At 42.9% G+C, this 15,223-nt stretch overlaps 2 protein-coding genes across 3 annotated transcripts in view; both read left to right on the top strand.

Moving 5' to 3' along the window:
* Nucleotides 1–13,604, top strand: part of pank2 (pantothenate kinase 2) — a 44,309-nt gene extending 30,705 nt beyond the window's left edge. Inside the window, exons 2-8 of one of the 2 annotated variants that reach the window (XM_084013745.1) lie at nucleotides 7,816–7,909; nucleotides 8,403–8,755; nucleotides 9,273–9,526; nucleotides 10,748–10,924; nucleotides 11,213–11,336; nucleotides 11,857–11,982; nucleotides 12,080–13,604. In XM_084013745.1, the coding sequence (XP_083869871.1) occupies nucleotides 8,420–8,755; nucleotides 9,273–9,526; nucleotides 10,748–10,924; nucleotides 11,213–11,336; nucleotides 11,857–11,982; nucleotides 12,080–12,130 (1,068 nt within the window). In that variant the 5' untranslated portion in view covers nucleotides 7,816–7,909; nucleotides 8,403–8,419 and the 3' untranslated portion in view covers nucleotides 12,131–13,604. Of the gene's footprint in view, nucleotides 1–7,526; nucleotides 7,910–8,402; nucleotides 8,756–9,272; nucleotides 9,527–10,747; nucleotides 10,925–11,212; nucleotides 11,337–11,856; nucleotides 11,983–12,079 lie in introns of those variants that run through there. The other variant, XM_084013744.1, reaches the window with a different exon arrangement.
* On the top strand, nucleotides 1,250–6,247 carry mavs (mitochondrial antiviral signaling protein). The gene is made up of 5 exons (XM_084013347.1): nucleotides 1,250–1,350; nucleotides 2,953–3,075; nucleotides 3,214–3,394; nucleotides 3,954–4,708; nucleotides 5,041–6,247. Exons 2-5 carry the CDS (start codon nucleotides 2,953–2,955, stop codon nucleotides 5,770–5,772), a joined length of 1,791 nt encoding a protein of 596 aa, XP_083869473.1. The 5' UTR covers nucleotides 1,250–1,350; the 3' UTR covers nucleotides 5,773–6,247.
* Nucleotides 13,605–15,223: the final 1,619 nt, after the last annotated feature.

Genomic DNA, 15,223 nt, shown 5'->3' with positions numbered 1-15,223 from the left:
GATGTTGAAGGGGAATGTTTTTGTAAATGCATGCTGTGTCTTAATGCACACGGTAAACTGCTCCTGAGTCAGTGAGTGAGTCAGTGGTGCCACCTTCTGTTTAGAAATGAGCATAGGCCACTGACTGCTGTCCATAATAAAAGCCATGCAACTCTTGTGTTTTTATTATTCACCAGGTTTGGGGACTTGACCTGTTTTCGTAATAACAGAGCTGAAACCCTTTGTGATTCAGAGGTTTGGAAACTATAACACCATTTAATGTAATGCAGTGCAGAAACACCACAAACACAAACATCATCGTGATGGTAAAGCAGGTTTTCTGCTCTGGCGCCCTCTGAAGACCCTGCAGGTTCACTGAGTGGGAATTAGTCCGGTTAATCTGGTTATAACTGCAAATGTATTTGACATATGCACAGACAAATGAGATTATAAACTGAAAATAAGGGCCTTAAAGCCTGAGTCCTACAGAAGAGGGGGTACTTGTGGTAGTATGAAGATCAGTTTAGCTCCATTTGAGAGTTATTTGAACATTAGATTTATATTATTGTATTAATGTGTAAGATACTCTTTTTAACTGCTTTATTTTAATATGTACCAATGCATTTTATTTTAGAAGATCATCGTTTTTGTATGTGAGATCTTGACTCGTAAAGTAATTGTAAAAGAACTGCAGCTGTCAAATAAACACAGCGGAGTAGAAAATACTATATTTCTCTCTGAATTGGAGTGAAGAAGAAGCAGAATGGAATTAAAAAGTGTCATGAAAGTACAAGTACCTCATATTCATACTCAAGGACACTACATGCATTCCACCACAGTGTGCTTTAATGCTCATGGATTGCCTGTTGGTAGATACCATCTTTATTTTCATAAAGAAATACAATTGTAATGGTCATAAATGTTCTATTTCATGCATAAATAATATGCATGTGTGTGCGTGTGTGTGTGTGTGTGTGTGTGTGTGTGCGTGTGTGTGTGTGTGTGCGTGTGTGCGTGTGTGTGCGTGTGTTGCCATGTGAAGGGATTAGGATCAGGGATTAGAGACAGATGTAAAGCAGAAGTCCAGATCCAATCTAATTCTGCTGCCATCCCGCCACACCACAGCAAAAATCACGATTAGGGTCAAGATTAAGCACGCCCCGCCTTCTTTCACCCTTAGCCTCAATGCTATTGGGCCAGGGGTTGATCGACGGCGCTGTTGTGCAATAGGAATAGAGAACGGAGAGCTCGAGGGAGGGGAGGGAGCCGTTGCGCAGATGTGTGTGAAGAAGACAGCGCAGTGAGAGGAGAGCAAGGAATAGCTTTTTGACAGCGAGGGCGACGGACTGCTGACACACCAAAACAAGCAAGGTGAGCACAATATCCTTCACGTCACGACAACGTATTAAGTTTTAAGTGGCATTAAGTGACTAAAACACGGAATACGTGTGTTTGGCAACGTATTTATCAATCTAAAGTAACGCGTGCTAACTTTTATATGCTATTTCTATTAGCTTGTTTTCCACAACGCAATATACGAGCAGGTAAACGGTGTTTTGTGTGTTTGTATGTGGACGTTTTTAATCCGCACGACCTGCTTAATCGGTAGTTTTATTCAAAAGTATTTTATTCCAAATCATTTCCGTGCAGACCTTTTTTTTTAATTCTACGCAATCTTCTCTGTCAGTTGGTGTCCAACCAAAAAACAACGTATTTTTCAAGTATTTGCAGATATGGGTCCGTGTTTGTGTGTAGCCTTTCTAATGAGCTTAATTGTTTCACTCCAAAAAACAAATAACAAAAACTGTTTGACAGTACGTACATCTAAATATATCTTTTAAAAGTTGATCGCTAGTTTGTCCTTCCGTGTAACAAATAAAGTTTTATTTGAACTGGGATCTGTTCTGCATGAAATGTCACCAGAGTCTTTGGACTGGACTGTCGTGACCTGCCGGTTTAGAGGTCATTCATTTGGCTCAGCTCTGCACGATTCGCCCTCGTGTCAAGGTGTCCCCCCCCCCTCCTTCTCACACAACCTTCCTTGTCTTGTTAATCTCATCCCTTTACACTTAGAAGCACGCTTGGAAACTATACACACAAACAACGATGCCCTTAAATCATGTGTATCTACCTGTGTGTGTGTGTGTGTGTGTGTGTGTGTCTGTGTGTGTGTGTGTGTGTGTGTGTCTGTGTGTGTGTGTGTGTCAGGTAAACCATGTCCTCTGAGGGCTAATGATACAGCGGGGAAGACTTTGCTCTTTGGTTTCTGCTTCCTGACATTTATTCCAGATCGCTGCCCCCCCCCTCTCCTCCCCACGTTTACACTAAACTTTACTGCACTCCTCCATTTAAGGCGGCCGGGCGATGACAGATTATCCTTTGTCCTGTTTGGATACAAACAAAGGGAAGGTTTTAAGTTGTATTCACTACAACAACAAACAAAACGAAAACCTGTGCCCAAGCTTTATATTTGACCCTGAGAAGACATAGGAATGTGTGTGTTTTGAAATGAGACATTCGTGCTGCACACTTTGAAGTTCAGGTATTAAACTGGACTGTGGAGGTGATTAATCAGTGACTAGTCGGGGCCTGTTCGCCGTCTTCCTATGCCACAGATCTGTAACCTTGAAATAAAAGAGTGGTGTCCTCCCCGTCGAAAAAGGAAAAAAAAAACAGTAGCAGCTGTGCAGGTTGAGTCACATTCCCCATTATTTAATCTACAAAAAGCACAGTTTTATAACTGAAACAGAACGGCTCACATTTCCTTTTCCCCCCAAAGGCTTGATGTCTGATTTTCACTTTCACTTTTGGTTTCATTGAGTAAAAATCCCCTCGATGTGTCTGTGGTCATTGCAACAAAGATCAGGTTTTTCGGGTACTTTCTCATCTCGCATGTCATGAAACGATAGATATCCGTAGTGGAAATTATATTTTTGAAACATCCTTACCATCTCTGTCCTTCTCGTGTCATAGATGTCGTTTGCCAGTGACAAGCTGTACAATGGATACTTGCGGCGCAACATGCCGGCCATTGTGAGCAGGGTGAAAGTGAGAGAAATAATGATCCATCTGCCTTGCTTGACTCCTCACGACAGGGTAAGTTCTCTCGTTTATAATTTTGGTATAGGCAATGTAGTAATAGTATTTTGGATAAACCTCACTAACAAGAAACTGATAGATTGCTATATGTTGTTTTTTTCGTGTGCTTTTTTTAAAAATGTAATATCATTTTAGGAAAACATCGACGCAAAAAGGGAAACGAATGGGAACTTTGACAGCATGGTGCTTCTTCTGGAATGCCTGAGGAGGAGAGAAAACTGGCCGGAGCAGTTCATCGAAGCACTCGATGCGTGTGAGCATCCAACGCTAGCGGCTGAGATCAGAGCAGAATACGACACCATAAGGGGCACCAACAGTAAGTCAAGCACCTAGCACTGTGTGTTAGAGTGTAGAATATTTAACACTACCTCAAACTAATTCGATCAAAATATTTTCCAGGTTCGCAGTATGTGAGATAATAAAGGAAGTCAGTTTTTTAACCTTCAATAAAATTGAGTCCTTATCTAAGTTGATAGTCCACTGAAGTGTGCTTGATTACCATGTTGTCATGCTTCACGTAGTGCGTTTGTGATGGGCCAATCAATGTGACGACACTGAGAGGTGACTGTTGGTTCTAAACAACAGCGATAGTTTCTGAATAGGTTAGCGCTGACCTGCGTTAGCATCGGCCTTTTATGGATTTATATTTAGTTCACATTTTTTACGCTTAACCCTGGAATTTTACTCTTTGATAACCCAATGTATCCATAACATACATTTCATATTCACGAATGTGTCCTGTCCTGTCAACATCAGTGCTATATTTACTCCAGTAAATGATAACAGAATCACTGTTTAGTTCCAGTTTCAGCTGACCCCACAGGAGCTTTAATCATATGCATTCAAACATGGATTTATTGTTTGCTCTGCCCTAGATTCCAACCCTAGCTCCACTCCAACGACTGTCGTCAGGGCACACGTCCATCCAGCACCATCTGCCAGTCATCTTTCCCTTCCAGAGAGTGGTGCAAAGGATCAGGCTGCTGTTTCTCTTCCAGCTCCGGCATCAGCTCCTCCAGAGGCCGTCGTCGAGATCGTACCCGCTTTGGAAATCCCTGCGCAGCCACAAGCCCCCCAGATCTCAGTAGACCATCTTCCTGAGGCTGTTTGTCCGCCCGAGCCAGTCCACGAGCCTCCACGGGCAACTCAGGTTGAAGAGGAACCGCGTGCATCAACACCTCCTCCTCCTCCTCCTGAAACCCCACACACTCTGGCAACCCCACCGCCCCAGAGGGAAATTACCTGTCACCAGGAGCCGGAGGAAAACTCAGAGTCGGACATCCAGGATATCTCTCGTGAAAATGGCGTGATCCCCGATGAGGCGAGCGCAGGAAACGGGGAGGTGTCGGTCGACTCTGTGGCGACTCCTCAACCATCCCCTCCCGTTGAGACGTGTGAAACGGACACCCCATCCTGCCCTGGTCCTCTCCAAACAACCACATCCTCCACAGAGGTCAGACCACCACAGACTCCCCCTCCGACTGAGATACACTCGGATGTCACTGATGGATCCTCTTTCCCCATGGTGACTCCAGACAAGCCACCAGTCCAGGACACCACCCCTCATGTGGACCTGCAGATTGCTGCTGTCCTGCAGCCTGAACAGACTTCTGAATGTCCTGCTACCCAGGTGAATACCAAAATATACTCATTTTAAGACTTAATAGAATACAAACAGTGTGAGAGTTTAAGACTTGGTTACAACCAGTACCTCCTTCATCAATATGAGCCAACATTCCATACTTTACGTTATACAAGTTTAATCATATTAACGATAATTGTGTGTTTTCACACATTTTAAGTAAAATAAGCGCTCAGATTGTTCTTTTTTTTGTTGTTTAATTTTAAGGTGGACAATTGTAGTGTACATTCACATACATAAGATAAAGACAAAATGTTAAAAAACAAAGTACACAAGCTTCCTATATGAAAACAAAACTTGACAAGAATTTTCACCCGCAGGTTGTGGAAACCAGTCCACAGACAGAAACTGCAGCTCCAACCTCCACCCTGCCGGGTGCTGCTGTGATGGACGCCTCTTTCTGTGATGACAGCTCTATGTGTCTGAGCAAACCCGGCCAGCTCATCAGCACCAACCAATCAGATCATGTCTGTCCTACCCTCTCCGCGCCCTACTCGGGTAATAGCGATCGTCTGGAAATAAGCGAGGCTGCACCGGACACCGTCACCTCTGCCCACCTTCCCGCATGCTCCGCTGTCCGCTCCAACACGGCGAATACGGCGTCTGCGTTGCCGTGCCAGGAGAACGGCATCGCTTTGAACCATAATGAACCGGAGGAAAACCACTACGAGTCTCATTGTCCAAGTTTTGGCGTACAGGAAGTGATGGTTAATGTGGTGCATGTATCCGAGGAGCCGTCTATCCTAAACCTAGCCGGCCAAAGCTCAGCGCCACCAGCTCAAATCGTCAACGGTGAAGCAGCCAAGGAGATCCCCTCTGCACCACCACTCTCCACCACCACTGTTGAGCCTGCATCGAGTGTAAACACACACTTCAGTGAGAACTGCCACTCCTCTGAGCCTGCACTCACTGATAATTCACCAGAGTCGAAGACGCAGGAGTCAAAGAAGAAGGCGCTCTCTCGCACCCCTTCAACTAATACAAAGTACATTCTGACCGCCGCGGGAGTGGGCGCCTGTGCACTGCTGATGGCGTGGAGGTTAAAGAATTAAGGGCATCTAATACCTTTTTAAAGGAAGAGAAGATTAAGCTTTAAGGCTTTCAAAAGAGGATCTTAAGGTTATGGTGCCTTATTGTAGTCACTGTACTGGGATGCCGTGAGGCAGCTGTTTAATAATTACCTATCGTAATAATAGCTGACTTGCCAGACCTTTGATCACGTCATTAATATGTTGTTAAATTGGACTATGTTTTATCGTGTTAGTGTTGAATGAAGTTTTCCCTAGTGAGCAAAAATCAAGTATCCCCTTCTTATTCTGACTTCATGAAACTGGGTTAAGATCTCAGGTTATTTATGCACTCGCTGCAAATATGAGGTATGTAAAGATACACCCATGCTGTGTATTAATGATAGAATTGTTTGAATGATTGTTTGCCTGATAAGCACTTTGAAGATAAGACTGCTGGCTGTCATCCAGTGAAAACGAGTGTACCAAGGACCTGAAATCAACTGGATGTGCACTTTAGAGAGACTACCAGCATCACACTCTGTAAATGTTGGCTAGTGTACTGTCTGTATTTATTTGTACATATATATCCGCTATATAGGTTTTGTATTTGTAGAAAAACTGATGTTTCAAAAACATTCCAAAGCATGCATGTCTAGCTGCGTGATCAAATTTCAGACAATATGTATCTGGTTGCTCCAAAACCTTTTAAAACCGTGGCTTGTTTTATTTCGGAGCTGCAGGGGCTGTTAACCGTGGATTGTCATGTTATTAGCTGCATATGAATGTTTTAATTGGTCATTTGTGTGGTTATTGTGTCTAGTGTAACCACCTAGTGTGTTATGCAATGAGATCATTTAAAAATGCACATCTGCAAATTAGGAAATCTTGCAAGGCTTCGCAAAAAGTGTCTGAGATTACATTTTATTTTTCCAAAGTTTTTTGTTCTTTAAAAAGAAGTTGTGTTCTCTGAGATGACATTTTATTGTAAATAGAAAAATAAGAAAGTTTAAAAAAAAACACTTAAATTTAAAAAGTGTTGCACATTTATTTTAAGAGGATATTTTAGCTGCAAAGATGCTTTGTAGGTTAATTAAATGTAAATTGTTATCAAAATGTTAGGCACTGTTTCTAGGCAACTTGGCAATCATACAAACAATAAACTTGAAATTCTAAAAAATATATTGAGTGTGCATGTTAATTTCCCTGCAGAGAAACCACATGTTTATGCCAAATGTATTGTATTTATGTCACGCAGAAGAAGGGTGACGGAGCTTCCCGAATAATCAATTTTATCATTGCTATTGTGTATAAAATATATAGTGTATATATAGTTAATTATGTGCACTATTTAGGCTGTTTTGTATTTAGTTCAATCAAGGATGCTCTCAGGTTTAGCTCTACCTAGTCTGCCACAGCGTTTCAAAACAGGCTTTTATCTTTTATTTTGAAGGTGAGCTGTCTCTGTTTTCCGGCTCTCAATTTCCTTTCCTCAATTTTCCTTTTACGAGTTGGATAAATGGAACAAGCTGACACTTGAAACGTTGAATTGCATTAAAACGTCTTAATTTAACGTGAGTATAACTCTCCCACCATATACTGGATATTATAATATTTAAGATTTTGTAAATGTTATTGGGGTTATAATATGGTGCTTCCTTTTTTTAACGTGAGAAACGTGACATCAGCCTCTTTTTATAAACGGTTTTCTGACTGGCGGTTTACGCATTCTGATTGGCTCTGGAGTCCGTCAATCACCCTCTGACCCCGCCCATTCCAGTCTTGACAGCGAACATAAAAAGGACTTGTACCCGGACCGTTTACGACACAGCTACTTAGCTAGTTAATTAGCTAGCTCATATAGCGCTGGACCTCATTGTCCACACAGCGTTAAATCATCCAAGGGCCTTTATTTATCACAAATTGTAATATATGAATAGCATACATGGAGTGAATTAAGTCGTTTCGATGGCGTTCAACGGCCACCAACGCGACGATGAAAGTATCGACGAAGACGAAACGCCCACGAAGCAGCCGCGGTCCGACAAGGAGATGCCCGGCTGTTTCAGAAACGAGCCCGACAATGAGGCGGCCGCGCCCGCAGGAAGAGCCACATCCGACCGGCGGACCTCCAACTCGACGGCGAGGCATCGGAGCGACTCGGTGAAGAAAACAAGGCCGCGTAGGTGTTCCCGTTCGGCGGTTTGGGCTTAGTGTATTTACTGGAGAGGGAAAAAAAACGCATTGTTGCATTTATATCAAAATCAAAAAGGCGCCCCCCCCTCCCAACACAAAAGGGGTTGAAATTACAGATTTTGAAAGAATATCCCGTAATGGGCGTAAACCATTTATCACAATAAATTATAAATGGCTGTATAATGTGCATTGATGATGCTTAAACTGACAAATAATGTTGGTATTACGATGTAATATCCGTGAGCTGAAATAAATAGCCAGGCTCTGTTTTGCAACAAGATGGCGTTCGCGGTACACACTGTACTTCTGCTTCTGTGGATGAGAGCTGCTTGCCGTTATGTCGAGCCAACACTGAGACATTACCTCCTATGTGTCCTCTTTGTCACTAAGCATTTAAACGATAAATATATAAGATTCATTGTAAAATAAAATAAATTAAATGTTGGTTTATTTTGCATATATTATCTCACATAATGCAGCATTTCCCTGGTTTGGCATGGACATCGGGGGGACTCTGGTGAAGCTGGTGTACTTTGAGCCCAAAGACATCACGGCGGAGGAGGAGCAGGAAGAGGTGGAGAACCTGAAGAGCATCCGGCGCTACCTAACCTCCAACACCGCCTACGGCAAGACGGGCATCAGGGACGTGCACCTGGAGCTGCAGGACCTGACGCTGTGCGGCAGGACCGGCAACCTGCACTTCATCCGCTTCCCCACGCACGACCTGCCGGCCTTCCTGCAGATGGGCCGCAACAAGCACTTCTCCAGCCTCCACACCACCCTCTGTGCCACGGGAGGGGGGGCGTACAAGTTTGAGACTGATTTCCGCACGGTGGGTGTGCGGCATCTCTTCTGTTTTGCTTCTTTTTCTTTTTTTAACTTGGCTGGACAGTACAGAGTGACAGGAAGGAAAAATGTAACATGTGTGTAGCATGTGATGTGAATTCATGTAATCTTAACAGAACAGTGATGGATCACATGACGGTACTGTCAGTGGATACAAGGACGATAATGTGTCCAAAGCAAATTCATCTTGTGACACATGGTTAACATACATTTTGTTTTCCATCCGGACAATAATAAAACATCAATAAATTGCACAAAAGGTCCCTTCCTATTGAACTATGAGGCGTACAAGTGCATAATTGCACTCTAATACAGACAAAAAAAAATGTTAGTTTGATCGGATTTTTTTTTCACAAGATGCATTCCCATAGAATTGTAATCACGGTTCCTGTTTCATTACCCCCTGCTCTCCCTCCTCCTCCTCCCCCAGTTTCCCGCCTCTGTTCTCCCGACCACATCCCCTTCAGTGATGTTATCCCTTCTCTTTTCCTCTCGCCAAAAAGACGGCGGACCTGCAGCTTCACAAGCTGGACGAGCTGGACTGTTTGATCCGCGGCGTGTTGTACATCGACTCGGTGGTGTCCAGCGGACCCTCGGAGTGCTACTACTTTGAGAACCCCACTGATCCAGATCGCTGCGTCCAGAAGCCCTACACACTGGAGAACCCCTATCCTCTGCTGCTGGTCAACATAGGGTCAGGGGTCAGCATCATGGCCGTTTACTCTGAGAGCAACTACAAACGAGTTACAGGGACCAGGTAATTATCACTGATCGTCTGTTGTCCGGTGGACTATTAGTCATTTAATAATCATATAACGGAATTGTTTACATTTAGGTGTTATGTGCTGATGATGCCTGTTTGATTCCAGCCAATTCATTTAAATATAGATATATAGATGTACTTTATTAATCCCAAATTGGGAAATGATGTCAGCTGGTTATTCTAAAATTGGTAAATACAAAGTGTATCTACAAATCAACACAAGATATATATCTATATAACAATGTTTAAAATATATTAGAATACACTATAAATGAACCAACAACTGCAGTATAAAATATAAACATAATTTAACATAAGATATACAATAGACACAAGTGTGTAAATATGCTGCTGTTTTTGTTTTTAATTAAATTGTGATCATATTAAGATAAATATCTGATTATTTTCCTGAAAGGTGAGGCCTAGAGGGAGTACAAGGGCTGCAGGGGTTTACTCAAAGACCAATTTGAAGTGAATACCCAAAGAAATGTCATAAACATATGATTTTCACTTATGTTCATGATGAGTCTATTCTTTATCTGACTGATTTAAGAAATGTAAAATGCCATTTTGAGGTCAGATAATATTCTACAGTCTAAGAATAGAAAAGCAAAAGAAAACAACAAACTTTAGTACCTAAAGTGCAGCCTTACACAATTCAAGAGTGTCGGAACAGAGAGAGAAAACCAAACGCAGGCTGACACCTGGATGAAGTGATGCCGGTGGGTGCACTCGGGTCGAGTGGGTGGTCTGCTCGGTGGCGTCTGCCCTCTTGTGTCTCCCTAGTGCCTCGGTGTGAAACGCCACGTCTCTCCCTCAACAGTTTGCTTTTGAGTCGCAGCAAAAATGTTCTTTTGTCAGTTTGATTAATTTAAGGTTTGAAATGTGTCGGTTAGCCTGACCGTTTCCCCTCCTTCCTACTCTCCACTCGTTTGTTTTCACATGTGGTTTCTCTGTCTGGTGGCGTTTTGAAAGGGACTCATGAATGCTGACTTCCCCCTCAACATAATGGCCCTTTGTGCTGAGAAAGAAACGCTATATGGGAGTTTTTGAATGTGGACTGTGTATAATGTACATAACCTTTTAACGTTTGAAGTGCTTCAATATTACTTTTGGCAGAGACTTTACAATCCCGACCCAGTCCAGACAGACGTATTTAACATTTCTAGAATCCGCGTAGTTTATATGTAATCTCTGTTAATCTGTGTGTTTCAGCCTCGGTGGCGGGACCTTCCTGGGCCTGTGTTGCCTGCTGACTGGCTGCTCCACTTTCGAGGAAGCTCTAGAAATGGCTTCTCAGGGGGAGAGCACCCGGGTGGACAAGCTGGTCCGGGACATCTACGGAGGAGACTATGAGAGGTTTGGGCTGCCAGGCTGGGCTGTAGCTTCAAGGTGCGGTTTACTTTGTCGTCGTTTGTTTTTGGTGGAATCGAGCATAAACACAGTGCCAGCTTTCAATGAAACGGGGAACCACGACGGTGCTAAATCTACTCCGATTTCCACCCCAGGGACAAAACTAAACGCTTTGATTTCAATTTGAATTTTTTGATGTACCACTTTCAATATATATACTGTTTTTGCAAACTAATTTGATCTAAATCATGTTTTGGGATTGGCTCTTTCATGCATAACATTGTTATATTTATTCATATGGCTTGTGTTTTTTCTTTTTTTTGACAGTTTTGGCAACATGATGGCCAAAGACAAGAGGGAGTCGGTGTCCAAAGAGGACTTGGCCAGGGCAACGCTGGTCACCATCACTAATAACATCGGCTCCATCACCAGGATGTGTGCTCTCAATGAGGTTAGTAATGAAACAGAAGGTGTTATAAAAAACATTTTAAAAGGCTTTCTATGAACCCGTCTGTGGAGGAATCCGATCCCCCTCCGGCGTCCCTGCCGGTCCTTTCCTCTTTGCGTTCAGCCTCTTTACGGTGCTGCCTTGTGGCGTCTTGATCAAGCAGCATTGTACAGGGCTATGAAGGCGTAGAGGAGGTTGCTGCATTATCTGTCTTTCAACGCAAAGGCTGTATCTACATAAAAAACAATTAAAGACAAACCAGCAATAATGAATGAGATTTGATGTAGTCGTCAAAGTAGTGGGTTTCAGATACACAGCCTGTTTTATTTGGGTAAATGCTGTATTAATTACTTCTGTAACAGTATTTAATAGATTCTATTATGAATGAGCAATATCAGATTATATGAGAATGTCTTTGGAATTAGATGGAACTCAGCAGGTTTCACAGTTTGACACACGGATAATTATTGTGAGCTCTCTTATTAACTAAATGATTTCATCCCCGTTCTCTTCCCCCACTAAGAACATAGAGCGAGTGGTGTTTGTGGGTAACTTCCTCCGAGTGAACACCCTTTCTATGAAGCTGTTGGCCTATGCCATGGACTACTGGTCTAAAGGACAGCTCAAGGCACTCTTCCTACAGCACGAGGTAAATAACTTATTGATTTCAGAGATCATCAATGAAGTTTTGATGGGCTCAGATTTCTAACTGTTGTTTTCTTTCTTTTTGTTTTGTGTCTTTTAAGGGCTACTTTGGAGCGGTCGGAGCCCTGTTGGAGCTTCTGCATCCATCCTAATGCATCCAAAGAAGTCAATCTGCTGCAATGACCATGAGCACTTTAGACTGTACATGTTATGCCAGCCACCAGCCAGTTACTGGTACATTTTTGCTTGTGGCAGGCTAACTGTCAAACATTTGGTTTTTCACATGATGTTCTCGGCAATCAAGTCCGTGCAGCAATGTGGTCAGTGGAGTTTCCTGCCTTGTTTGCAGTAAAGTTGACAAAGTCATCGTTTGCCAGGTTCGGTCTGAAACATCTCGAGGAAATTCACCACGGTTGCCTAAAATATTTGGGTTGAAAGTACTCAAGTACTACAAGTCATCACATAGTCTCGTCCAGACTGCATTTACCCCTCAGTGGGTATCAGGTCCTGGGCCTATTATTTCCCCTACTTAGCTACAAGTGGATGGAAGTTTGTTTCCTTGGGCTAGACTATAAGAGTTTATGTTATGTGTGCTGGAACTTAAAGATAATCGCAGGAAGTATTTCCTGAATATGATTCATTGTTTGGTCTATAAAACATCAGAAAATAGCTAAAAAATGTCCGACTTAAGCTTCTATAGCCAAAGATTACTTATTTTAAAATGCGAGTTTTGTCCAAACTGCAATTCTAAACCCAAAGATATTACGTTTACGATCATGTGAGACGAATGCATGCATGGACACCCATGAATCAAACAAACTTGCATCTCAGTCTCTCTTTATTCACAACATGATTTAAAAATGAGGTCACCATTTCATCAGACTTATTCTTTAAAGGAGAAATTTTCCGCTACTGTGATAGAATGTATTTCTGACTTCTGCCCTGCTGAAGTGCCCTTGAGCCACTGCGTCACCTTTTCTTGTCGAGGGAAATTGAAGCAAGTGAAAACATCGATATCGAAAAGTGAAAAATTGAGGTATAAATTGAGGGCATTGTGTCCCGTAACAAGACAGTTATTTTAATGCAGGAACTCGATGCATCCCTCCACTGGAGGCTTTAGACCCCAGACCATTGTTTTGTCTTGTTCAGCAAATGTTTTGAATGTAATGTACGTCTCGGTCAGGCTTCCTCACGTTTTAGTTTTTTTAGCAAGGTACAACTTGAAACATTTTTAAGATTGTGTCTCTAATGTGCGTGTTTTCAGAGTTATTTCTCCCGTAATTTCATCCAACGCTTATCCGTCCCGTCATCCCTTTGTTCAGTCCGTGTTGATGGATTACAGGGACCACTACGAATCCTCTGCTAATGACTCTAAAATAGTTGGACATTCAGTGGGCACAGTGTTCCAGCCGTCAGTTACGTGATATAATGTATCTGAAAGTTGTTTCTTTTAAATAAAGTGCCTGTCATGTTTTTATATAGAGTACTATGTGACTATGTAAATGTGATTTTAAAATAAGACAATCTGGTCTGTAATTCTATAGGTGTTCATCAGTTGTGTGCTTGTAATGTTATTACACATTTCTTATTGAGTCCCTATTAAATACAGACTTTTTCATAACATTACGACAACTTGTGGTGGTTTAATTTGAGAATTTACATTGATACGCTTCCTTTGTTACCTGTGGACAGGGCCAGGCTAACTGTGTTTCTGTTTACAGTCTATGATAACCAGCTGCTTCATATAGCTTTACTTTATTTGTATCCATTGGTGGAGTAATAGTGGAATGTATGTCTTTTAATGTAAGTAAAAGTAGCAATACCACAGTGTAAAAGTACTCTTACATGTGAAACGCCTGTTTTAAAAATACAAAACCATTGGCTTCAAAATACACGTATGAAGTATAGCAAATACAAGTAGACCTACTCTCATTTATTTATATATATCCAGAATAATATCTCATCGTCTACGGCTTATGTCGGGTCGCGGGGGCAGCAGCTTTAACGGGACCCCGGGCCACATCAGCCAACTCTGACTGGGGGATCCCGAGGCGTTCCCAGGCCTAGGTGGAGATATAATCTCTCCACCTAGACCTGGGTCTTCCCCACCGCCTCCTCCCAGCTGGTCACACCTGAAACATCTCCCTAAGGAGGCGCCCAGTGGGCATCCTTACCAGATGCCCAAACCACCTCAGCAGCGATGACTGAGCTTCTCATCTCTCCTGAGGAAACTCATTACTGCCGCTTGTACTCGCAATCTAGTTCTTTCGGTCAGGCTCTCGCTGACGGGCCCTCCCTTTGGGCCTGGCTCCAGACGGGGGATCCGGGCCAGGTCATTCCTCTTCTTCCTGTAGGTTATTCATGGGGTCTTTTGAACCATTCTTAGTCTGGCCCCTCACCTGAGACCAATTTGCCATGGGAAACCCTACCAGGAGCACAAAGCTCCAGACAGCACAGCTCTCAGGGTCATAGGGACACGCAAACCTCTCCACCACGGTAAGGTGATGGTTCCCGGACAGGTTTTTTGTTAATGGGAACCGGAGCGAGAGAACATGGGAACTCAAAACAGAGAGGACCTGGGACGGACCCAGGACCTTCTTACGGTGAGGCTGCTGTTTTTAAATCCTACGTCTCTTGTTTTTCTTTTTTGGAGGCACTGGAACCTCTTGATGAAGCCGCTTAGGAAGCTTTGGAGCAACGTCATCATCCAAATCAAACACAATGGGTCTCAAAGCTGGGTTTTTCTTTTTCTTTCCATTAGTATGTCCCACATCCATCGTATTGTCAGCAGGAGAAGAACATGGAGGCACTGGAACCTTCTGTTCCAACCGTTTAGGAAGCTTTGGAGCAACGTCATCATCCAAACACGGAAACACAATGCGTTTCAAAGCTGGGTTTGTCTTTTCATTAGTATGACCCACATCCATCGTATTGTCAGCAGGAGAAGAACATGGAGGCACTGGAACCTCTTGATGCAGCCGCTTAGGAGGCTTTGGAGTAATGTCATCATACATCATTCTTTGGTGGAAATGTAGATAATCTTGTGCCGGTCGCAGACCTGTAACTATGCAAACCAAAAACACTTAGACATTTGGCCATAGCTGCTTGAAAGTGAGTAGTCTCACCTACGGCTCATTGGCCCCCATGTTAAATCAGAGACATCTGAAATGGACCAAACCACAGCGTGTTATACGTGGGTGTGCCTCGCGTTTTTGGCTGTGGAAAAAGAAGCATTTTTTACTTCT

Source organism: Eutrigla gurnardus (genome assembly GCF_963514095.1).
Source record: "Eutrigla gurnardus genome assembly, chromosome: 7".
Lineage (NCBI taxonomy): Eukaryota > Metazoa > Chordata > Actinopteri > Perciformes > Triglidae > Eutrigla > Eutrigla gurnardus.
This window is presented reverse-complemented; position numbering and strand designations above follow the sequence as displayed.